The sequence below is a fragment of the Bradysia coprophila genome, unplaced genomic scaffold (genome assembly GCF_014529535.1).
Source record: "Bradysia coprophila strain Holo2 unplaced genomic scaffold, BU_Bcop_v1 contig_476, whole genome shotgun sequence".
NCBI classification, from domain to species: Eukaryota; Metazoa; Arthropoda; class Insecta; order Diptera; family Sciaridae; genus Bradysia; species Bradysia coprophila.
In genome coordinates, this window is record NW_023503727.1 from 3,981,129 (window position 1) to 4,008,519 (window position 27,391).

The 27,391-nt window shown below is 35.3% G+C and overlaps 1 protein-coding gene and 1 long non-coding RNA gene across 3 annotated transcripts in view; one reads left to right on the forward strand and one right to left on the reverse strand.

Annotated features, from left to right (window-relative positions):
• Positions 1 to 27,391, reverse strand: part of LOC119082779 — a 322,328-nt gene that overhangs the window by 150,868 nt on the left and 144,069 nt on the right. The window lies entirely within an intron of this gene.
• Positions 21,974 to 25,882, forward strand: LOC119082774 (acylpyruvase FAHD1, mitochondrial). Of its 2 annotated transcripts, XM_037192369.1 has the most exons (5): positions 21,990 to 22,222; positions 22,284 to 22,368; positions 22,453 to 22,599; positions 22,710 to 23,019; positions 25,613 to 25,882. In XM_037192369.1, exons 1-5 carry the CDS (start codon positions 22,167 to 22,169, stop codon positions 25,630 to 25,632), a joined length of 618 nt encoding a protein of 205 aa, XP_037048264.1. In that variant the 5' UTR covers positions 21,990 to 22,166; the 3' UTR covers positions 25,633 to 25,882. The 2 variants fall into 2 exon arrangements, with proteins under 2 accessions (XP_037048263.1, XP_037048264.1); XM_037192368.1 differs by lacking the exon at positions 25,613 to 25,882 and having other exon boundaries at positions 21,974 to 22,222; positions 22,710 to 23,075.

The following is a 27,391-nucleotide window of genomic DNA, read 5'->3' on the forward strand; positions in this document are numbered from 1 at the left end:
TATGAAGTACTGGGGTCTTATAGGTTTACGCCTACGCTTTTATAACACGTTGAGTTCGACTTCCTGAGGAAGTTGCGGGAAATTGTAATAAGATGTTTTACATGTAACCTAATTCTGATAAACTAAAAGTATTTCTTGCCCTTTTCATTCTTTGATGTAGTTTCAAATTATTAAAAATTTCGTCATTACAAGCTTCAATGTTTACAGGACCAAATTTAGTATTGTCGCACACGTCATATTTTTTACTCCATTACAGATCCGATCAATGCCGACGCAGGGCTTACTTTAGAGAATTAAAATTCTGAAAATTCCGAAAATTCCGAAAATTCTGAAAAAGTTCCGAAAAATTCTGAAAAAATTCCTAAAAAATATTTCGGAATTGTTAGGAATTTTTTCAGAATTTTTCGGAACTTTTTCAGAATTTTCGGAATTTTCAGAATTTTAATTCTCTAAAGTAACTGATGCCGAGTGAACATTGAAGAGCCCAAAAACACAACGAGTTTCCAATCTGAGCAGACTTTTCAAATTAAACAATCAAAATAAAAAGGGATTCCGTTGAACATAAACAAAAAAATTAAGAAAATTTTGCCAATTTTACAAAAAAAAATGTAATACGGCCACAAGGACGCTTTAGTACCGACTGTCAAATTTTATTTTCTGGGGCCGTTAGATAGATTACATCTCTAAAGCTGGTGTGGTTTGAAAGAGCTTGAAAAAGTACACCAGAGTACACCACTAAATTCGACAACATTTTTTGATTAGGTCCCTTAACTAAGTTTTTAAAAATTGTGAAAAAAACCTTCGTGCAGACCCAAGTTCAGAGGGGTGCCTAATGCCTTGGCCCAACTTTTCGTTAGGTTTATCGGTGTACTTTGGTGCACTGTTTGGAGCTCTTTCAGGATATACAAGTCGCAAAATTTTAAGTTTTGAAATGGCTTCAGAAATCGAGCGTGCGTTTTTGTGATTATTGCATTGCAAACATTACAAAATTACAAAAACGTTCTACTACACCGAAAACGCGGATTCGATTTGTGAAGCCATTAGGAAAGTGACAACTTTTTAATTGGTGAACTTTGCAAGAGTATGAAAAAGTTCACCAAAGTTCACATTTGAACCCAAAAAAAAGTTGGTCCGTCCAGGTGAACCTGGTCGCTGAACCTAGCAAAAAACGTAAAAAAACGCTAAGATCGCAAGGTTCAGTGACAAAGTGCATCCAGACGGACCAATTTTTTTTTGGGTTCAAAGGTGAACTTTGGTGAACTTTTTTACGCTCTTTCAAAGTTCACCAATTAAAAAGTTGTCACTTTCCTAATGGCTTCACAAATCGAAGATGCATTTTGTAATCTTGTGACATTTCAAATGCAATCTTGTGACATTTCAAATGCAATCTTGTGACATTTCAAATGCAATCTTGTGGCATTTTCGTTACAAAACATAACACCATATACGCTTGATTTGTGAAGTTATTTCTAAAATGGAAATTTTGGGGCTGGTATATTCTGAAAGAGCATGAAAAAGTGCACCAAAGTTCACCATTCACCAGAAAAAAATAATCATCCATTGCCTTAGCCTCATCCACTGAACAGTGGCCCAGATAATAATATCGAAAAAAATTCGCACAGAACCTTAAAATTAACGAAAGATAAAATCAAATAGAAAAACCCCACACATTCCTTATAATTCACGGGTGTACCAATTTACCATAAACATTGTCGTAAAATACCATCGATTTTAGGCAGCCCTAAGACAATTAAAAGTTACCTATAACAGAAAATGGTTGTTGCCGAAAACTATAACCATTCAGAAAATTAAAAAACGAGTCGATGTTTTTGAACGACATTCAACAGGGCTGGTATACAAAAATCAAAAATGTTTCTAAGCAGCGACAATAACAATGGGTCTAAGTTACACCCCTGTGTTATAATTTAAAACAAAATTTATCGCAAAGGTTTTGTACACTCATTCACCCTTTTTTTTGCGAAATTCCATCGACAAAATTAAAATCGTTTCAAATCCTATGTTAAATTTGACCCTTTACAACAGGGCATCACAAACAATAAAAAAACCAATCGTGATAAATCCTTATTTCAAAACTGTTGTTTTTTTGTCCTCCTCGTGTTTCTGCTCGCTTTTCTCTCTCATTTCGCCTAGAACTCGGGAAATTTTCAAGCATTAGGAGATGGATGTAAAATATTTAAATGTTTTAATATGAATCTGTCGTTGCTTTCAGCGCGTTTTGTTTTTTTTTTGTTCGTCTATTTTACATTTTGTTTTTGTTGAGGTTGAAAATTGGGTATATATAAAGGGAAACAGATGTGGTATTGTGATATGATGCTGAACACGACAAAAAGGATCGAATTGAACGTACATACATAAATGCGACAAGGTGAAATACACGTGTAGTCTCTCCGTGTTAAATAAACGAAGAAGATGGTGAATAGGTGGGTTTATTAAAACAATTGCGATTGAATCCGTATACAGAGTCTATGTAGATATTACCACACAAAACATACAACACACAACGCTGCTGGGAACACGTACAGAACGAAACATATAATATAAATCGCATTCGCATAAACATTCGTTATTTTATTGTTTTGAACGTAAAAAAAACGAAATTTCTGTGTATATTATCAAAAGGAAAATCGCGTCTCTCTTTTCTTTGGTATGAAATGGTTTTATTTTATTATATTTTTACTTTGAAAGAAATTTCTGTAAAAATCTTATGAAAAAACTGAATTTATATCTTCTTTTGGCGGTGGTTGTTCTGTTCGCCAGTGATGTTATGCTATAATGTAAGTTCTTTTTTGTGTGTGGTTCTCTCTCCACTCCACCCTTTCTTTTTTTCTGTTACACTTTTTTTTGTTGTTGTTGTATATTGTGTGTGTGTAGTGTATAGAGGTAACGTTGGTTATAAAATGCATTTTAATACTTAAAATGGAATTACGTGCAGTAAAAAAGCTATTACGCTTAGCTCTGCTTATTCCATTTAAGATATTTTAAGCTTATAGCACGTCTTTGAAAAGTGCTCGGTGTGTGCATGGTTGAGCTATTATGATGTTCTATAACTCCCCGTATATTAACGCAGAGATTGCAGCTTGAGAAACTTTACTTGCTGGTGTTTCCCCGAAAAAAAATATGAGAGAAGTCCGTAGCAGACGCTGCGATGGTAGCCCCGTACGAAAACTAGTAACAAGTTCCCTTCAAATAACGCACATCTCTAAAAAACACTTAGGACTAGGACTCTAAGGTTGTTGAAGTAGACTTAGTAGACTTAGCATTCTCATAATTTCTAATTGGCCTCGTAATTGGCACAAAATCAATCACATTGGCTTTTGTACAAAGGAAATTTTCTAGTCATTCGTATTCTAATAATCGGTCGTTGAATAAACATCAATTTTGTATAAGTGCTTCTATTCCTCGCCACAAATTGAAACCTCTAACAGGTTATGGGCCCAGATCGGGAATAGAGCAGTGGGGAATGGCAAGTAAATATTTGTGAATTGGGTATATGAACGTACGGAATGAAAAGATGATGAAGAACTGACGCAGAATGATGGACAGAGACCGAAAACGGATAATGATTCGGAATACGAAGAGGATCGAAAAACCGTTGACGACAGGATTAAAAATGGACCAAAGATTGGATTGTGATTAAAGTACGATAAATAAAAAAAGGTATTTACGGCGACGACCATGGCAAAGTTTAACGGACGAAAGAAAAGAAAAGAAAGGAACAGAAACGAGACTCAAATATTTTACGGCAACGACTATGTCAATATATAGAAAAGAACAGAACAGAAAGGAAAAGAAAAGAGAAGAAAGTCGCTGGAACAGAATCTAAACTCTAAGGCGGATGAGAAGATGAAAAATGATGCCGAAGAAGAAGACAAAGAGAAACAAGATGACGAAATAATATGCAGAAGAAGAAGTGTTAGACCACGAGGAAGAAGAAGAGCAAAACAAGGAAGAATATGATGATTGACAAGACAAGAACAAGAAGAGAAAAGAAAAGGAGAAGAGTTCACCCTGATGAGTGAGGCGGAATCCAAGATTGAGCAGAAGATGAAAAATGATGCCGAAGAAGAAGACAAAGAGAAACAAGATGACGAAATAATATGCAGAAGAAGAAGTATTAGACCACGAGGAAGAAGAAGAGCAAAACAAGGAAGAATATGATGATTGACAAGACAAGAACAAGAAGAGAAAAGAAAAGGAGAAGAGTTCACCCTGATGAGTGAGGCGGAATCCAAGTTTGAGCAGAAGATGAAAAATGATGCCGAAGAAGAAGACAAAGAGAAACAAGATGACGAAATAATATGCAGAAGAAGAAGTATTAGACCACGATGAAGAAGAAGAGCAAAACAAGGAAGAATATGATGATTGACAAGACAAGAACAAGAAGAGAAAGGAAAAGGAGAAGAGTTCACCCTGATGAGTGAGGTGTAACCTCGATAGGGTGTTATACTCGAGAGGTGGCATGGTGGCGCTGTCGATCAAAGAAAACCAAAAAAATATATGGGAAACCCGACATGTTCAAATAATGACAGAGCCATCTTGACACCCCTCGGCTGTAACTCTATGTTGTTGACCCTTACATTTTTTTTGATGTTTATAGTGCGTTGATTTACATTTGTAACAAAAATACATTAGAGAAATCGTAAGGCGTGTAGGCAGCCCTAATTCAGAAAGTACCATCTTTTAACAATTTCGACGGAACAAATTGTTGAAATCGGATTTGATTTACTCAAAGTCAGACAGACAATTTCTTTTTGCGGATTCGTCATCTACAAGCATGCGAAAACACTTTGCACTTACAGTCACGTGATACAAATGGTATATTAATCTAAATAGCCCCCAGTACTTCGTACGATTCTCAAAATCACAGTACCACAGAAGATTGTCTATATGATGATGACATGGTATTTCTCATTAAAATAAAAATTATTCATAGCTGCATTGTGCCTCAACTACAACATTAATCATCAATAAGCCCCTGTAGACATTTTAATTTTTTAAGATGATATAATAGCTGAATGCAAATTCATTTTTTTTAAAAAACTTAACCATGGTATTCATATCATAGCAGCTCCATTGCTCCACACATAAATTTTACCCAGTACATGATGGAAAGATACTTATGTTTTTAAACAAACTTTGACTTTAATTTATTCAATAAAATTTTCATTCCTTAACTTCTTAAGAGTTTAACACACGACTCCCTCACACACACACACACACACCCGTCGACGACGATCCGCAATAAGCTGTCTTGTGTTACTTTGTATATAGATGTGAAGATAGAAACAAAACAAAAAAATTTTTACTTACATTTTATAAAATGTATTCGTCAATGTAAACATTTTCATATAGAAAAGTCGAGACTCGAATGAGTTCATCATCATTATTATTATTATGGTGCATATATTATGCTCACTTTGGAATATTATAATATTTTCAACATCCGCACTCTTTAACTCTTTTTATTGTTCGCATATATATACCTACCCTTAGTGGAAAACTTTTATAATGATTTTAAGCTACTTTCAACGAACTTATTTCAAGCGAAAAGTTTTTCGAAGAAAAAATATTTCTTGCGAGGGTTATACTTTGTACGCTCATAAGTGATGGTATTATAGTTACGTGTAAATGTACCTGTGTATTACGATAATATTATAACATCTCCAGCAGCAGCAGCAGCAGCAAAAGTTCATTCAAATCTATACGAATATTATGTTCGAAATACCTTTTAGATATCGAATACCAATTACATGTTGATGGAGTGTTTTGACTGCATGAAAGCAGCTGAAAGGAACGTGCAGTGTTCTTGAGAAACAATTTTTTTTTTAGTATGAGATCTCGTAAAGCTTTTTTCGAAAATCGCTCAATTCGGACTGGATACGAAGTTAGTAGTTGATGATCCGAGTTTTACTTGTGCCAATTCTTTAAACGACTTTTGGTGGATGATGTTTGCACCCGGGTGCAAGTTTTTGTAATGAAGATTCAAGTTGCTTCTGGCGAAACACTCGATTGTTGGGCCATTTTGTACAAGGAAAGATGAACTGGGTGCTGTATGGGTGCAAATAATCTTTCAAATACTATATTGAACCCGGATGCAAATAGTACCTTTAACATCTGTGTGCAAATAGTCTCTTCGATAAACTTTGTCAATGTTGAGGTGGAACAATTTAAAATAAGAAAACTTTTCAGCAACAGACACTGCCCACCTACCCTGCCTCAACTTATTAAGGGTAGTGCCTCAACTTAACTCAAAATAAGTTCTTGGTTCTCGTGGGCGACCGACTATTTTTCGAAGTAGGAATTTTAACGATTTTTTGGGACTTACGGTTTTGCCAAGGCCCTAATGGACGAAACTACTTCCGAGTGAATCAAAAAATCTTTTAAATCCGAGTAAATCCCTAAAAATCTCAGTTAAGGCCAGGTTATGCGTCCTGACATATGTGCGATATATCGGACGATAACCTGGCCTTAATACAAATACAGTGTGTTCATCTTTAGAAAACTCAATCTTAGATTAATCAGAGTTTTCAAGGTCATCGAACTTCCTTGTCAATTTAGTGCTTCACAGTCTATAATATTTTGGCGCGAAATTTGAATTCATCAAATTCGTGTCGTCAAATTTTGCGTAAAAATATCATTGCCTGGGAACACTTAGTTGAGGGCGAACATCGATGAATTTTAAATCTCCTACAAAACGGTCAAATGTGTTCTTATAGAATGAACCAACTGTAAGTTTTAATGAATCGCATATAACTTGAAGAGAGCGAAGCCCCTCGGCCGGCGTCACGACTTTCTTTTCGTTTGTCAAAATCATAGAAAGAATGTAGAATGAACAAAACTGCAAACCATAAGCACATAAAAGCTTTATTAAAGTTAAATTTAGTGCCAACTAGCACTGTAACCCGGGCTTCGCCAATCGATGTGACAATCTTAACCGCACTGACAATCTTAACCACACTGACACAATAAATTCAAGTGACACTCCAAGTTCACCGACACTCTCAACAACACTGACACTCTCAACAACACTGACACTCCCAACAACACTGACACTCACAACAACACCGTCACTCACAACAACACTGTCACTCCCAACAACACTGACACTCACAACAACACTGACACTCTCAACAACACTGACACTCCCAACAACACTGACACTCCCAACAACACCGTCACTCCCAACAACACCGTCACTCACAACAACACTGTCACTCCCAACAACACTGACGCTCACAACAACACTGACACTCACAACACACTGACACTGAGTCTATACTGAGACTCAAAACATCACTGTCACTTTTAACCATACTGACATTCCCAACCGCAATGGTATTAGCACATTCATACTCTCACACTTTCACTGCTAATCACACTAACACTCCTAGTCCCACTGACTTCCAACACCACACTAACCCCAAGTACACTAACAATCCCAACAACACTGACATTCCTAACCAAAAAACTTAAACCACACTGACACTCCTAACCTCGCTGAGCCTCTTAACCTCACAAATGAATCGTGGGAACTCGTATTAACAAAAATATTTATCTCTAACTTTGCAGTCCTTTCTTCATGTTCTATTGCTCCATACTTTCTCAGAAATGTCTAAAATATAAACTGTCCAACTTGTCGTGGGCTGTAGCAATTGACAAACTTTGAACGATATATCACCTATCGAGACACCTTCAAGCCAACTACAAATTCCTTATGCTACAACAGTAAACACGGAAGCCCCAGTACTTCGTATATGTCCCTTAATTGACTACAAATTACCTTCGATAAACTCAAATTTAAATAAAAACTTACCACTCGAAGTCATCATCTTGATGGAAGCATGAAACTACTTAATTTCCACAAAATTTGATTCCACACCAAGGTAACTCGTCAGCTTTGCTCTTCACCATTCACAGCAAAATTGAAAACAGAAAAACCTGGAATCATTTCAGCCAAATGTAAATCTTTGTTCCAGTAAATGTGCGGAACGTGCTATCCCTCCATCTACCAAACGACATTTATACAGACAATCCTTTCTCATACTATTTTTCGAATTACACATCTCAAATCCAAACCACCAACGAATGCGAAAGCCATAATTAATACAGCAAACTAAAAATTAATCTGTTCCGTACCGTTTTGGTTCGTACCTCACTTTAGTAAATGTGTACTTCCAGTACACAGGCGCCAGGACACATATTTATTAACCAGTTGAGTCTGAGGTTTTGTCTGGTATATTCACCATATTCTATATCCGCTATTTGGATTTGGCTTCTTGTGTACGACTAGTTTATGTTGATCTGTTTACTTGTGTATATGCATTACGAAACTACCCATTTCGAGGAATTTCGTTTCTTTAACATTGGAAAATTTATGTGTCTGAACAGTCAGAATCCGGGGATAAATACACAGAGAAAAAAAATAATATTTTTTTCCGTACAAATTTCGCTCTCGCTATATATATTCCGGTGTTGTTATTATGGTCTATTTTATATACCAGAGTATCCACTGTTTTGGAATTATATATATATCTGTATGCTGTCGTTGCTTATATACATTGCAGGAAATTAACTGGAGTTTTTATTATTCAGAATTAAGATTTGTTTGAATTTTAAGAATGAATTATGATGGGATGAAAGATGTCAGAAAGTCGTTATATTAAATAAAATCGTGGAACATTAGCATAATTGGTGCAAAATAAGTGAAGCCTAATTTTATTTTCTATTTTTATTACGGTGTAAAACATAGAACGCATAAAATCTTTCGCCATTCAAACGGGGAGAGAGAGTTTTCGAATCGGAAAAAAGTAAGTGCGTACGCATAGGATAGGACTTATACACACACTATCACCATCCGAAGAATCACATTTGTATGCTAAGTTAAAGCGATTTCGGAGGACAAATGTCTTTTATTAGCCGATTTGGAAGTTACGAAGAATGGAGAAGACTTATTTAATTGTCAGTTAAACGTGAAACTTTCAAGTATTAGAAACTCTTTATTACTGGGAGATCTTGAAATGACTAATAATTACAGCCGTAAAATTTGCTGGTTGTAGCAGCCATTGCAGTTCTCTCCGGTTCAGGCAGGTTTATATCTATTCAATCCACATATTAGTGGAGGTACTTGTTTAATTCCGTGCAATTCTAAATATTTTTTATTGTTTCATGTTGTTGACCATGAAAAGTTGTGGAACACGATTCTTTTCCGGATTTTTTTTTTCAAAATCCTAGTTTTTTCTTATGAACTGACCTGCTGTTACCTTTACAATCAATAGAATTCAGAAGGGAACCAGAACCTCAAACTTGTGAAAAAGCCGAATGTTATGCGAAAAATTGAACAAAAGAAATGTCTAGTGTCGCGAACAAAGAAGATGTATGAACGTCAGGATTAGCTATTATTTTGGATGAGCTACCCAGACACAACAGTCACAAAAATAGTCAATAACATCCCAAAAGTGAAACTTTCCATAAGCCTTGAACAGAAATGAAGAAGAGAGGAAGTAGTGATGAACAGGGCCTATTTTTGGTAACTTTTTTTAGAAATTTTTACAAAAATTTCCAAAAAATTGCCAAAAATTTCCAAAAACTGAGATCGTCCAAAAACCGAATTTTTCCATAATTTCGAACAGTTTCGGCAACTCATGAGTTCAGCCTTGTGTTTTAGCCGGCCCTCGATGATTTTGGTTGATTCTTGACACTATCAGCTTTCAAATGAAGTCTGGTATGATTAATTTGATAGATGAGAGCGTCAGTAAGCAAACAAAATCATTTAGAGCCGGCTAAGACACTAGGCTGAGCTCAGGAGTTGCAGAAACTGTTCAAAATTGTGGAAAAATTTGGTTTTTGGACGATCTCAGTTTTTGGAAATTTTTGGCAATTTTTTGGAAATTTCGGTAGAAATTTCCAAAAAAATTACCAAAAATAGGCCCTGGTGATGAAATGTCTGTGCAAGCAGCACTAGAACTAGCATCTCAAATTAAAGCTGTGTGTCATTTATTGATTAAGAACTTACAAAAAAAAACTTTGCCGAGCCATATCTCAGGCTCCTCAAGTGAAAATGGCTTCAAAGTTTCCCGGACAAAAAGTTTGTAGGAGTCTTAATATTGATAGCATTATGGACATTCCGACTCCATTACCGACGTTTTGGAGATATTAGACGTTAAAGGTTTTCATATAAACGGCTTTTCAGGCTGGAAAAACAATTTTCCATTCTACAGAAAAAGTTTTTGTTTAAGTTAATGGCTTCGTGCTACGTAATGATGTGAAAAACTGGTATGTTACCTGAAAAATACCATCAATCGACGATCAGATTTCCAAACAATCGATACAATATCAATGGAATGTTTTATCGATAAATATCGATTAATGATCGAATTATCAGTCAATATTTATCGATTTATCAGTCCATATTTACCGATTATCATATATACCAATCAGTCGATTATCGATAAAACATTCGATTGATACTGATTTTTTTTAAATGTCGATAATCCTTCGATACGTTTAGTTTCACTCCGTCGTATAATGATATATACGACCTCTTTTCCTCCTGATGTTCACTTAATGAAGTTCTTGTTTAATCCGAAATTCAATAAATGAACATTTTGAACAATGCTACGGCATCATTTGGTGATACAAATATTTTACACTTGTCCATTGATTTCGTCGCAAAAGAAGAATGTTATTGGAAGTGTTTGGAAAAATTCCATTTATTTATTTTACGACAAAGCATTAAATCCATCCACAATTTCGAAGCTCCAAATTCATTGAAAATGTTTGTTGTTTTTTTTCCATCTTGCCTCGCTCTCATGTTTTATGACGAAACATATTTTCGATTATGTTTGTACGGGTGTGTACAGACGAAGTACGTACAGTATTTTTGACATTGTCACAGAATATCAAATGTAAATCTTATTAATAAATAATAATGTTCAGAAAGAGTGTTTTCTGAATATTTAAATTTTATCTCACAGTGTTCTGTGGACGTGATTTATTGACTCAGATGGAACGTTTCCCGAAAATCCGGTGGATGTGTGAGTATGTTTTAGTATATGGGAATGTTAGCGATTATAATTTTCACCTGAATCTCGGTCTTTCGACTTTATAGCGTCATGAGTGTCACCTTCAAAGCTCCAAAATTAGAAAAGGTATAAGATGAACATCGAAGATTACTGTTACAGTAACACTGAGCCTTTGACAGGGGACGTTGGTGAAATTTAGACATAAATTAGTCGGGGCAACTTCTTGTTAGTTTATTTTTAATTGGCACAACACACAATTCTATGAAAAAAATTGTTCTACACTATTCCTGCAAAATGCTCCGATTTTTTTAAAATTTATTTTGTTTACACCCAGTTTTACTCATCTAAAGCCGCCAAAAATGTGTCTAAAGCCTATTTATGATATTTCGGCGCAAAATTTGAAAATATCTCAGCGAATTCAAATTTTGCGCCAAAATATCATAAACTAGGAAACACTTACTTGCCTGGAACTCGTTCAGAAACTAAAAATTCGTTACCCAAAGTGAAGATTTTGACATATTTTATATGAAAGAAGTGTCAAAATTCTCACCAGTGAAACTTAACGAAGAGTTTCTGAACGAGCTCCTGGGAACATCGATAACTTTTAAAACTCAAATCAATCTAAAATTCATAAGGTGAACAAACTGCAACAAGTAAATTTTAATGAATTTTCTTTACAACGAGTTTCACCATAGAAACGCAAGAATCTGTGCTATACTTTCCACTGTTAGTACTTTGCATTCCGCGACATCGACAATATATTTTCAACGAAACAATTGAATTCAAATTAAAATGAAGCAATTATGTATACGACGATTGCATTCCCCAAACAGAGTTTCACCTTTTTTTTTTACTTCTTCTACTTGACTGCAACATTTAAATGGAAATTCTTTGCGATGTTTTAGCGATTTCACGCTACACTGAATGCTACTATTTAAACTGTTAAATTTTAATTCATTTCTATAAATCTCATATGTCAAACTTTATAGTCCTTACAGTCACATATCAAAGTTTACTTCCTTTTCAGACTTCTGTTTTTCACATAAACATTTTTCGCAAACAGAAGAGAGTGAAGTTAGTTATATATACACCAACACATCGCACAATTTCACTCCATTATTATTGCATTTTGTCAACGTGTCACAAATTCACAGCAATAAAAAGGTTGATTTCAAAATTCGTATAAGTGCCTTATAAAATGTAAGATTTTATAAATTTTCAATGTCTGAAACATTTCATTGTCACAGGATTTACTACAAATATAAGAGATTGCAACATGAATTTATATAGCTTAAAGGTGAAAATAGATCGTGCATAAACTTTGGGTTTCTTTAGATAGAAGGTGTAAAACATACAAAACTTATCCGAACGGGGAATGTGTATGAAAAAGAGACGTGGTGTATTGGAAGGGAAAAAGTGGTAGGAAATATATGCGACATCAAAAAGTCAAGATGAATATAACGTTAAATTTGTAAAGAAACATTTTATATGTTAGCAAATTTAGTAATAATCATTCTTGACATTCCGCATAACAGTTCGCGAAACTAATAAATAAATAAGCGAGCGTAAAAAGTGTTATGTTGCGAAAACTTTCAACTGTTGGGTGCAGAGGTAGTGGAACAAGTGGCGGGGAAAACATGCTGAAACTAAACGTGAACTTTGACACTTACACAATTTCCATTTATATAAAAAGTCTCCCTTTTTGGTGAAATTTCATTTTTTTTCTACCAGAGATGAGACCAAAATATATGGGAAATCGTCGAAATGAACATTACTTCTACTCTCTTAAATTTTAATTCTTTAATATTTTTTTAGGTTGGCAGTGGTGAAAACGTCAAATTGATTACTTAATAGATTTCCATCTCATACGCCACTGAGAAAATTTAGTTTTGTTTTCAACTCTCTTCATTTATTTTTTTGTAGAAAACTCGGAGTCGCTCAATTCAATTTCATTTAATGCCAAATAAATTTCGACATCAATTTTATGTCATCATCAGTGGCTGAAAACATCGTTACAATAAGGACACATTTTTCATTCAAAATTACAGCACAATATCCTACCTCGAATGTTTACAAACTTAGGACTACCATTGACATATAAATGTTTCGTCAAAATTGATTCCAATGCTAAATTACAAAACAAAACATTAAAACGATTCTCAATGAAAACACTAGCTTAGCGATAGTCACCTACTTAAAACATCGGTGGTCACGAATAAACAGAGTAATCGGTTAAATCCTACGGTTGAATAAATTAATTTAAAATAATGGATCGACGGTCGATTAGCAAAAACAAAACATCAACTGACAGAAGTTTAAACAAAGGAAAAATCCTGAATGAGTCATTGATACCATCTAAAATTGAATGATAAGAACTTCTACATCTGATTAGACACGAATTTCAAATGACGTTATTGTAAACAGTCGAAAGCATTACACAGTCCATTTGCTTATTCAGACTGTTATTTGTCTTTTTTACCGCAATCATCTCTAGAATATCTCTTTTCTTTTGGTTAGTCTCACGGTACACAATCTTTACATCATCCCATAATGGTATGTGACCGGTGTTGATAGCATGATCACACAACGCACTATGACTGTTGTTCTTGATGCTGACATTGTATTTGTGTTGGTAAATCCTGTCTTTCAGAAGCTGCAAGGTCTGTCCAGTGTATTTATAGCCACAAGTACACGGAATGCAATACACCAAAAAGGATTGATGTAATTTGGGTGTCAGATCTTTCAGTTTACTGAAAATCGCTCTTTTCAGTGTATTCTCGCCTTTTCCAACCAGCATGATGTCATCCTCGCAAACAGTTCTGAGTTTTTGAAACAAACCTTTCACGTACGGTACAGCAGCAATCGGTAATTTTTCTTTTTCTTTCGTTAAGTCTTTTTTGTGTCTACGGAACTTTTCTTGTGCTACGAAGATCAAATTTTATACCAACATTTTTGGGTAAAGATTCCTTGCCAAAGTTGATCTTAACAAATCCAAATTCTTATTGTGGAATTCCGGTTCAGACAGTAAAAAGATCTTCTCAGTTAACAAGGTGACAGTGTTCCGTTTGTACGTTGACGGTAAATGCGATTTAAAATTCAAATAGCGTCCGGACCAAGTATCCTTGTGATACCAATCGGTTTTGATGCTTCGGTTGTCTCGTATGCACAACAATTCCAGAAAAGATATTCGTTGATTTAGCTCTTCTTCTACTGTGAATTGGATGTGCTTGTTGTATTTGTTAAAAGCATCTTTCATCTCGTTCACTTTGTCTGCTGGCACTGCTGTTATTATATCGTCTACATATCGCCAATAGAATGGTAACTTGAATGGCAATTTCTTTATGACGTCATCCTCCAGAATTTCCAGTACTAAATTGTGTACTGTGAGACTAACCAAAAGAAAAGAGATATTCTAGAGATGATTGCGGTAAAAAAGACAAATAACAGTCTGAATAAGCAAATGGACTGTGTAATGCTTTCGACTGTTTACAATAACGTCATTTGAAATTCGTGTCTAATCAGATGTAGAAGTTCTTATCATTCAATTTTAGATGGTATCAATGACTCATTCAGGATTTTTCCTTTGTTTAAACTTCTGTCAGTTGATGTTTTGATGTTGATTATTTTAAATTAATTTATTCAACCGTAGGATTTAACCGATTACTCTGTTTATTCGTGACCACCGATGTTTTAAGTAGGTGACTATCGCTAAGCTAGTGTTTTCATTGAGAATCGTTTTAATGTTTTGTTTTGTAATTTAGCATTGGAATGAATTTTGACGAAACACTTATATGTCAATGGTAGTCCTAAGTTTGTAAACATTCGAGGTAGGATATTGTGCTGTAATTTTGAATGAAAAATGTGTCCTTATTGTAACGATGTTTTCAGCCACTGATGATGACATCAAATTGATGTCGAAATTGATTTGGCATTAAATGAAATTGAATTGAGCGACTCCGAGTTTTCTACAAATTATTGATAAAAACGCTCATCAAAACCCCTAATCTCTTCATTTAGTCATTCCCTCTCCAATTCACCTACCTTTCACTTATTTACCCAAATAATTCACCCACATAAATCGTAAAATTCACTTATCTATCCCGCGCTGCATTTTACTGAAAGAACGTTAAGACAACGTTTACTATGAACACCTCAATGGAGCTAGAGTGACTGTAATCGAAATTTGAAGGAAAGCACTCGTTTTCTCGTTTGGAAGCATAGCACCATGTCAAAAATAGGAAATTCGAACTTGAAGGATTCGCAACTCTCACTTCGCTCAGGCCGCAAAGCTTTGCTCTGATTGGAATTTCCTATTTTCTCATCCCATTGAACATATAATTGTGCTTTCACATTTTCAACATTTAAAAATGTCAAAATTTAAATTTCTTAGATCGGCTGGTTATAGAATGTTAGTCACTGTGGAGTTTACAGCTTTTACAGTAATGCTTAGTTTCCTCTTACCAAAAAAGTACTCCGTGTGAGAGACAAAATTGAATTTTTTCAATTTTTTCTTTGTTCATTTGACAGTTCGCTCTCTCACGGCTCTCTCACGGAGTACTTTTTGTTGAGTGGAATGGAAACTTAACACCCTTTTACCAAGCAATAGAGTGTTATGATCGAAGCGAGACGACAGAATACCAGTTAATTATAACTTGCCTCAGAATACTTGTCAAAGTAATTGCTTCTCTTTCAACACCTTACTAGCGAGAGGACCGAAGACCAGTTTATAATAACTTGTCTTGGGATACTTGTCAAAATATTTCTTTCTCTTTCTGTGTAGAGAGACATAGACGGTATATATATGTCTGTGTGGTAAGACTAAAATTATGCATCAGCTCGGTTTAAGATCATAATCACCAACTCATCAAAATAAACATTTGGACACAGATGTGAACAGTACAGTGCTATGAAAAATTCGCCGTGCATACGAACAATAGAACAAATAAATCATAAACAAAAGAACAATACGCGTATATACGCGCTCTATTGTGTGTTTTATTGTTCATATTGTACGGCGGCTTTTTGATATATTTACTTGAATTCGGTTATACTTTCTAACAAAACTATCGACTCAGTTGATGGTCAAAAATATCCTCTTTAGCTTCACAATGACTTAATTTGTGTCAAAACAAATTTTTCCCGGTAATACATAGGCAAAATGAAATTGTTCGTCAATATTACGGACGGGTCATTGAACTCAATAACCACCTCGTCGAGAACTGGGTGGTTTAACTTTTAATTGATTCGTTGTATTCAGTGACGTTTCCCATTGGCACGAGCCTCTAAACGATATTATCAACACAAAATAAAAACAATTCCAAAAAGTTTGGAAAAATCTTTCCCGAAAAAAAAATAATTACCCTTTTTACATCCACACCACCACCACCACCAGAGCTTAATGATTGTTAATACACCGCGTAATGATGATAATTTGTATTAATTATGTATTATATACGAGATGAGCATACCTTGCAACCATAGAGTTTCTTTTTAAAAAAAATTTTGAGAAGGAGTTTAAATTGGTTACAGCGAGGGTTGAACGAAGCGAAGAATTTCGTAATTTATTTGCAGAATGTATTAGACGTAGCAAGACGGACCGCGGTTTGTTTTGAAGTACATTATACAGTCTTGGTGATTTGATTAATCAAAGATGTCTTTCAGCGAAGTTTAATAGGAGAATGATTGACTTGAGTGAATTTTTTCGAATTAAGAGTGATATCGCCAAATCTTCAGGTGATTTTTTTAACTTTGGAAACAAGCGGTCTCCGATCTTAATGAGTGATAGCTCGTTGGATTCGTCTTTCAATTCTAGACAACACGTGTCTTTCACTTTTTCTTTAAAAAAATTGTTTTCTTTGAAAAGCGCTCAAAAGTGAAGACATGTCAGAGGGTACCGAAAACAGTTTTCCGGCAATAACTCAAGAAAAAATTATTTTAAATTGTTGTAATGTTGTACGATTGTCGGCCTTGAAAAGACCTACAGGTGGAGTATACGCACCGCTTGGTGCTAGTTGATCCACTAGAGTTATGACTAGAAATATAGTGAATGTTCGGAGAGTCCGCCTTTTCTGCAGCTTCGATGTACCACGGAGCTGAGTATGGGGTGTTGTAGCTGGCCTCACCCACTATCGTTGCACATATAAATGAATCCAGTACTTTTGGGCTGCAAGCCTACAGAAGTCTTAAAAAAAAATTGGTGCCAAAATGTAGATTGTTTCCTTCTTTCTGAGGGGCCAGCTGCCAGAACAGCGTCTGGAACGGTTCTACGTGAGTAATATTGTATCGTCTACTATTCCCTTACCGTATACGCTTCACTTTGACTCGAATATAGGTCGTTACAACATATACAGTGTTAGTAATTCTTGTGAAAAATTATTAAATTTTTCTCGGAGGATTTTAGTCAAATAAAGTGTTAGCGTATAGCAAATGACCTCAGGAGTCCGGAACAGTAATTAGTTTTTCAATTGGACCAATGTTTGCTACGCGACAGGAGTTTGGAAAAACGATACGATCAAGTGGGAGTGGGATCATTTGCTATACGCTAACACTTTATTTGACTAAAATCCTCGGAGAAAACTTTAATGATTTTTCTCTTGATATTACTAATAGTGGATCTGATATATTCGCGACATAGCGAAGCGTTTTTCTATTGATAAGGTGAAAGAATAGTAGACAATAAAAAATGATTGCCGTAGTACCGTTCCAGACGCTCTTCTGGCAGTTGGGCCCTCAGAAAGAAGGAAAAAATCTACATTTTGGCACCAACTTTTTTTTTCAAGACTTCTGTAGGCTTGCAGCCCAAAAGTACTGGGTTCATTTATATGTGCAACGATAGTGGGTGAGGCCAGCTACAACACCCCATACTCAGCTCCGTGGTACATTGAAGCTGCAGAAAAGGCGGACTCTCCGAACATTCACTATATTTCTAGTCATAACTCTAGTGGATCAACTAGCACCAAGCGGTGCGTATACTCTACCTGTAGGTCTTTCCAAGGCCGACAATCGTACAACATTACAACCATTTAAAATAATTTTTTCTTGAGTTATTGCCGAATGTTTTCGGTACCCTCTGGCATGTCTTTACTTTTGAGCGCTTTTCACAGAAAACAAATTTTTTTAAGAAAAAGTGAAAGACACGTGTTTCCTAGAATTGAAAGACGAATCCAACGAGCTATCACTCATTAAAATCGGAGACCGCTTGTTTCCCAATCACCTGAAGATTTGGCGATATCACTCTTAAGGCGAAGAAACTGATTAACGAAATTAGTGGGAATAACGTTCTGTTTCGTGTATGAACACCACATTTATTTCAATTCGTTTATCATATCGGCAAACGTGTTAGGAGTCAAAGTAGAACACCAGTAGGGAGTTTCAAGATTTACCCAAGCTTTATTAACAATCTACTGTACCACATCTATACACACACCATATACCTACAACTACCCATTGCCATAATCATTTTCGCTGCTACGGTCGCAACTTTAATAATGAAGATGTGATGAAACATTCACTTCTTCTAGTCAAATATTAGTAGTAGATGTTCGCATACACGAATCACCCGTAGATTTTATCCGAAAACTTAATTTTCGACGAGTAGCAGCAAAAATAATTGTTGAGAACATCAGCTCCTCTGATATTATCTAAGATAAAACTTTCTTTAAATGAAAATATGCAAACGAGTGGAATGAGACTTTAGACTTTAATAGAACTTAATGGTTAAAACCGAGAGGTGTGTATATATTGTTGTAGTGGCAGTCGTTTCATCGGGCGTGCTATACATTCCATTTGTGTTTTCAATTAAAACCGTTTTTGATATAACTGTGGGTGGCCACAGCTTTTTCATCGAAAAGTTATATTTTCCTCTGTAGTTGAATGTAATTTATTAGATCAAGCAGTGTAATTAAACAAATTATGACACTTGATTTGCACAGAATAAAATTATTATAATTCGTTGCTGGTGAAATATGTTGGCGCAGATCTATTCGTCGACTCACCCGCAAAGTTTAATTGAGAAATTTTGAATTTATATTAAATAAGTTTGAAATTATAATAATGGGAAAAAAGAAGGATTTTCGGGATTACTTTTCGGAGATAAGTGAGTCCTTTCATTTGTCTGAATATATTCGGGCTAAAAGGCAATGAACCTAACTTTTTCTTTATCGAGACGTTTCTGATTTGCTACGTACAAACCAAAGACGAACTACACAATAGAAGACTTGATCAGTCAAAAAAAAACCTTAAAGGGTAAATGTGACGCAAGTCCTTTATCTTACTTACAAAATAACTGATATCGCTGAGGGGGACGCATTGTGCGTCGTACGCAAAAGTTTTATCAAGAAAAATTGACACAAAAAATTTGTGAAAGAAAATTTTACAACAAGAAATTTGCGTCACAAGTGGCAGATGATTCGGTTTTCTTTCGTTTAAATTCTTTCAGTACATTTTTCAACCATTTTCCTGACAATACGTTCCTCAACATCGGCCACTTGTGACGCAAATTTCTTGTTGTAAAATTTTCTTTCACAAATTTTTTGTGTCAACTTTTTGTTGATAAAACGTTTGCGTAGGACGCACAATATATCAGTTATTCAGCGATATCAGTTATTTTGTAAGTAAGATAAAGGACTTGCGTCACATTTACTCTTTAAGAGTTTTTTCACTGATATCACCACTTTTGTAGGTATGTCATTTCAACAACATCAAAAAACCTTATGGAAGTTAAAAAATTCTAGAGAAATCAGCCTGAATCTCAAAATCTAGAAACCAATCTTGGTATGTACGTACACCTCACTTATTTCAAAAATAACCCAAATCCATCGAAAAATGGCCGATGAAAGTTAGAAAGTGCCAGATGAATCATCTGTCATCTAAAAATTTAGGAACCAATCTTGGAACACCTCACTTATGTCGAAAATAACCCAAATCCATCGAAAAATCCGATAGAAGTTAGGAAGGGCCAGAGGAATCATCTGTCATCCCAAAATTTAGGAACCAACCTCGGAATACCTCACTTATATCGAAAATAACCCAAATCCATCGAAAAATCCGATGGAAGTTAGGAAGTACCAGAGGAATCATCTGTCATCCCAAAATTTAGGAACCAACCTCGGAATACCTCACTTATATCGAAAATAACCCAAATCCATCGAAAAATCCGATGGAAGTTAGGAAGTGCCAGAGGAATCATCTGTCATCCCAAAATTCAGGAACCAACCTTGGAACACCTCACTAATGTCGAATATAACCCAAATCCATCAAAAAATCCGATGGAAGTTAGAAAGTGCCAGAGGAATCATCTGTCATCCAAAAATTTAGGAACCAACCTTGGAACACCTCACTTATGTCGAAAATAACCCAAATCCATCGAAAAATCCGATAGAAGTTAGGAAAGGCCAGAGGAATCATCTGTCATCCCAAAATTTAGGAACCAACCTTGGAACACCTCAATCATGTCGAAAATAACCCTAATTCATCAAAAATTCCGATGGAAGTTAGGAAGTGCCAGAAGAATCATCTGTCATCCAAAAATTTAGGAACCAACCTTGGAACACCTCACTCATGTCGAAAATAACCCAAATTCATCAAAAATTCCGATGGAAGTTAGAAAGTGCCAGAGGAATCATCTGTCATCCAAAAATTTAGGAACCAACCTTTGAACACCTCACTTATATCGACAATAACTCAAATCCATCGAAAAATCCGATGGAAGTTAGAAAGTGCCAGAGGAATCATCTGTCATCCAAAAATTTAGGAACCAACCTTTGAACACCTCACTTATATCGAAAATAACTCAAATCCATCGAAAAATCCGATGGAAGTTAGGAAGTGCCAGAAGAATCATCTGTCATCCCAAAATTTAGGAACCGACCTAGTGGAAGTTATTACTTAATGATCCCAATAATTCCCTACAAGAAATACATCCTAAAACAACAGCCACCATTCACCACATTACCATCCATATCATGCAAGAAAATATACAACTCTCTCACACACACACATACAAATTGGCTTTTATATGACATTTGTATGGAGACTTTGGGGAGCTCCAGCTTCCAAGATATGGGTTTTTTCCAACTTTTGAACATTCCATTCTTATATTTGGGCCAGTATTAGCCTGTAACCAAAATTTCAGGAAAATCTTTAGAAACGTTTAGGAGTTGCACTTTTCCATAGGAACTAACTAACTAACTAACGTAGGCGATTTTCATTATACAATGCGAAATTTTACTTATTTTCATACAAACATCAATATTTCAAAGTTCAATATCTCGGCCAATTTTCACGCTGCAGTAACGTGTGATAGCTCGTTGAACTCGTATGGATTCCTAGATTCCAGATATCCTATTCCGATTCAAACTCATCAAAGTTCACCGAGGTTACATCGATTCTAAGAAGTTTTCCGGAGGTAATATTTTCGGTCGTTTATCATCAAATTTTTTGAAGGTAATATTTGCCCCAGGAGTACTTGACCTCAGCTTTCCAACGAGTCCATTCACGTCTGTGACTTCACCACTTTACGGAAATGAAATTCTGACTACGAAACCCCATTTTTAGACCTTTGGCCACTGACAACCAGCCAGGTAAGGAAGATCAAAAGTCCCGGAAGAAATAGCGTTGATTTCGGTCAGTCGCAATTCAAAAGAATCCCTCAAATCGATTCTCCACTGAATTGAAGACCATTTATAGCGGAGAAAAATTAAAAAATGACAATATCTACTCTAACATGAATAAAATCATAGCACTGCTCCTAGCATTAACACTAGTCAGACTTCAAAGAGGCCCCTAATTTGTTTTCGTCTTATGTTTTTTGTGGTTTAATTCACCCCATAAGTCGTATCCTAACGAAAGAAATACAAATACGTTCTATGGTAATGCTAGGAGAAGTGCTATGCTAATATGCACCAACGAATTGTGCAAGTTAAGTTCATTCTAAAGCGTATCATCTCTTGAAACTCTTTCTAACACACACTTCTTATCGGTTGTTTGTTGTCAGTCATTGCGTATTTATTCATTCTTATCTCTTTTATTGTGTGTTATTTGCATCAACAGCTAGTAATTTAGATTCATTCAACGTTCCTGCTTTTGAAAACAAATTTTGTTTTGTTGACTTACAAAGAGGGGACAATGGAAAATTTTACTAAAAATGGAAAGAAAATTTTGGGCGCTGCTCTCAACTATCAGTAAATTTAGTGATTTACCTAATGTGTTTTATCGGTCTTTGTTAAGCGAATTTCTTTTTAGAAACCCAAATGGTTCGAAGCCTGCAGACCCAGTTCTGTTCCTAAAACCATCAACAAGTTACATTACCGAAGGCGACGATATTGTCGTAAGTTCAGCAAAAGCAATTTAAACCAAATCAATGTTCGATCCACACAAATGCCAGCTAACGATAAAATATTATCTGCAACAGATTCCCAGTGTATTAACAAACGTTTTCCATGAAGTTGAATTAGGTGTTGTAATCAGTGACCACTGCAGAAATGTTTCGGTATCTGATGCACAGAAATACATTGGTGGTTATTGTCTCGGACTAGATTTATCTGCAATGTGTGAGCTTGTGAGTATGGCAATAGTGAAAACATACCATCAACCAGCATCAATAGAAATGCTGCACTCGATTTATTCGTTTCAAAGAAAAATCCAAATTGATTCGATGATATTTTCTAGACGTCAGCCAGAGCAAACGGCTTTCCATGGAGTATGGGTAAGGGCTTCGACACATCCAATCCAGTCTCACGGTTCATTCATCTAAACGAAGTAAACGACTTGCACAATCTCGACATGTATCTGAATGTGAATGGTGTTCGGAAGCAATGTGGAAATACAAAAGATTTGATTTACAATTCGTTTGAGCTGATTTCGTATGCATCCAAGTACATGACTTTGGAGCCGTACGATTTAATTATGACAGGGACACCGAAAGGAGCAGCACAAATTGTAGCTGGCGATATAATCGAAGCAGGACTATGTGAAAATGGTACTGAATTGGTTAAAATGATATTTAAAGTGAAATAAAAAAATTTGCTCAACGTTTTACGGTGACTGAGGACTATTTTTGAGAGATCATTTTCCCATATTTTTCGAAAAATTATTTGAAAAAATGTTTTCCCAAAAAAATGCTCCGGATACTACTTACACTACACACATAATTCCACATTTTTCATTTTTTAATAATGAAACCGATAAGACTAGTCGCACAAAGTTCAAGCACTGAAGAAGACAGTAATGCTACTTTTTATACATCGCTTGTGGAAAAGAAGAGTGATACTTCCTTTTGCAAAGTGTTTGTAGAGGAGAGTTCACGAACAAGATGGTTATTGATAAGAAATGAGATATGATTCGTTGTGATTTACTGAGATATGAAATCAGTCAAAAACACTCAAAAGAGTAAAAGTGACGCAAGTCCCTGTGCATACCTCCAAAACAACTGATATCGCTGGAGGTGACGCATTCTGCGCTTGTACGCAAAAACTGTAACAGCAAAAATTTGACCGAAGAAATTCTAGAAACAAAATTTTACCAAAAAAATTTTGCGTCACAAAGTGGCAGATGGTTCGGACGTATTAGGACATATTCTTGCCTATTTTAAAAAATTTCTTAAAAGTACTTTCCTCAACATCTGCCACTTGTGACGCAAAGTTTTTTTGGTAAAATTTTGTTTCTAGAATTTCTTTGGTCAAATTTTTGCTGTTACAGTTTTTGCGTACAAGCGCAGAATGCGTCACCTCCAGCGATATCAGTTGTTTTGGAAGTATGCACAGGGACTTGCGTCACTTTTACTCTTTTGAGTGTTTTTGACTGATATCAGTTCTTTTGGAAGAATTAGTAGATTGAAAAAATTTAAAAAAATTTAAAAAAATTTAAAAAAATTTAAAAAATTGAAAAAATTCAAAAAATTTGAAAAGTTTAAAAAAATTTAAAAATTTGAAAAATTTGAAAAATTTTGAAAAATTTGAAAAATTTGAAAAATTTTGAAAAATTTAAAAAATTTAAAAAATTTTGAAAATTTTAAAAAATTTTGAAAAATTTTAAAAAATTTAAAAATTTTAAAACTTTAAAAAATTTAAAAATACTAAATTTAGGAAAAAAAATGAGGCGAGCAGAGCTTACCAAATACCAAAAGCGAACAAAGTTCTACCATACCCATACACACACACACACACACACACACACACACTAAAAGGTGTTCTTATATGGGGCCTATATGGGAACTTCGAGGAGCCCTAGCTCCGAAACGAGGCCGGTTCCCCCCAAATTTTTTCTGGAATGTCTTAGAATGACGACTAGAATCTACTCCCAAAATTTCAACAAAATCTAAAGAAGACTTTAGAAGATAGGAAACACGGACGGACGGACGGACTGACGGACTAACAAAGTAACGTAGGATTTTTTCATTTCGTTTAAAGTACTGAAATTGACCAAAATGTATGGAAATGGGGCTTCTTGGAAGATTTTTTGCGTGGCCAAATTTTAAACTGCAAGAACGTGTGATAGCTCGTTGAACTCGTACGGACGCCTAGTTTTTTTTAATGGTAATTTGGAGTCATTTGTCTTTGAATTGTAGAACTTCAATATTTGCTGTATATATGGTTCTGCAATCTACGACAAAAATTTTTTTTTTACATTTTTTCTAGTAATAGGACTTGCGTCACGGGCGCTATGCTAACGCGCGCCCATGATCTCCGAAGTAAGTCCAAAGTGAGTCCACCTCGGCCTCTCTGTAAGGTTTTTGGAACTTCCAAATTGTATACTGAGCCTTCAAAAAGCTGCTTAAGTTACCTAAGTTTTTCACGGTCTCTATCACTGGTTTAAACTTGCGAACCAAAATTCGAAATTTTTCTATTGAAACCCTTGGAGCCCGGGCACCACATTTTCTCACTGACGTAGACAAACGGTTTTTTGATCAAATCATTGTAATTTGCTTTTGAAATGAGGTAAAAATATTCGTTGTTCTAACAGAGAGATGCTAATATAACGACTGGGTCGTTTCGATGATTTTCCATAATTACCAAGATTATCAAGTGTTTTGAAAATTTACTGGTTTTTAAACCTTCGAAAAAAAATCGAGCCGGCTGCTAATTTCAAGGAACGACCAAACTTCGAAGGTTTAGAACCAAGAGAACCAAGTTATATTAGCGACTGGGACGTCGTTTCGACGTATAGAGGGAATATGTCGAATGATTTTGAAGTTGGTCGAGAGAAAATGTATTGAATTCTCTCTCGAAAAATCAGCTGTCATTCGAATTTGACGTATTACAGCTGTCATTCGACATATTCCTTCTATACGTCAAAACGACGTCCCAGTCGCTAATATAACTTGGTTCTAAACCTTCGAAGTTTGGTCGTTCCTTGAAATTAGCAGCCGGCTCGATTTTTTTTCGAAGGTTTAAAAACCAGTAAATTTTCAAAACACTTGATAATCTTGGTAATCATGGAAAATCATCTTCACAGAAACTAGACAACAATCGAAAATTTTCAGATTCCTTACAGATATACCATGCCAATGCTGTGCAACTTAAAATGAAGCTTTGTTCCCATTCAAAATTCATTGGACTAATCTTATCTTTCAGCATTAACTCCATTGACATGAATTCTTCCAACCAGCGACAGTCTTTTTAAATGTTTAAGTTCTCATAAACAGCTCAATCTGTTGGCTGAATTATTTATTTACGTTTCGAAAAGAGACAGACACGCGTATAACTGTATATATAAGAGCACTCTCCTCAGTGCATCACAAAGAAATGAAAATAACTCAACGCTTTTAATTCATGTCAACTACAACTATAAATACTTAATAACATACAATTGTACTTAATCCGTTTGAATAATAAAAATCCACTCTGGAAAATATGAAAAATAGTGATAAATTATTTAACATGAAAACATGTGATGGTGAAATGAGAATTTTTTTTATTAAACAAATTGCTGAAAAGTCCAAATGTAAATTTTATTTTTTTGCATTTTTATACAAACATAATCTAAACAAATTTAATAAATTTTCTGCACGTAAAGTACTCTTTTTTTTTGGTGAACAGCCAAAATGGAAAGTGTACGAAATTTGAAGAATGCCACTTTTTCATGTCGTATATGGTGTGTGTGTATGTAGTATCCAAATTTTTAATGTTGTATGACTGGTAGAAAAATATAAATTGCCAACAACACACAACCGAAACATATTGCGCGAAAAGGGATGCATTAAAGTACGTGGTACACAGATTACGAATCACCATGAGCTCAACATGAATGCTAAAAAGTGTGTCGCGACGCGTCACATATTTCTTCGAAATCAATTTTAAAATTCTCACTCATGATTTTAATGTGTAAATGTGTGATTCTAAATTGGCACTAGTGTACTCTATGCCCACGGACAGTAATTTTACATTTTATCAATAGTAATTTAGTAGCAAAGTGGGAGCGACGGGACCTATTTTCAGAAAATTGATTGTTGATTTGAGAGGATGTTCATATGTGACGTGGTTATTTTTGGTGGGATTTTTGACGGCTCTCTGATATTTATGCTGTGAGTGCGCTTCATAATTTGAATTTTAACTGAACGAGTGGCTGAAAAATGAACGAAAAAATAAATTTCAAAGCTCTTCATAATATGAGAATGGGACGTCTCTACGTTGCGTTCAAAGACCTATTCACGTTAGATTTGATTTTAAATTTCATTTACATTCGTAAAATCTCTAATCCTCTATAAATTGAGATTGGCTCGTTCGGTTCGTGTTTTTATGTAGGTGGAAGCACGGGGTTTCGGGGGGTTTTGAAATTAATTTTCGCTATGTTGCTCACATTGCAATGTCAAATATGTCTAAGGTCGTTTAATTTGTGCTAGGTGAAGTCCTTTTTCACTAAGCAATCAGCGTAACCTTCGTAAATAAAAAATCTTGAATTTGTCAACAATGTGTGGCAACATGTAAAAAACAAAAATCAAAACCCCCTCAAAACCGGTGGCGATCCACTTGTCAACGGACAATACATAAACAAATTCCATCCCCTATTGGATAGTTGTTGCGACCTAGGTATTTTTAATGCTGAAAACAGACGAGGCATAATCTTGTTAAGCGTCAAAAGTGACGCTCATATTATATGCTATTTCGACGAATAGAACGCACTCACTAGCCGTGGGGTAAACAACCATTTGACTACGTGAGTGCGAAGCGTGCGAATAAACACCATGATATATATTTTGATATATCTCTGTTGCTTCGAACTCACTCAGTCAAATGGTTGTTTACACCACAGCTAGTGGGTGCGTTTCATTCGGCGAAGTAGCCTATTCTGTTCATTCAGCGCATTTCAAGCAAAAGTACTTCGAGTGACAGCTGCCAAAAAGAGTACTATTT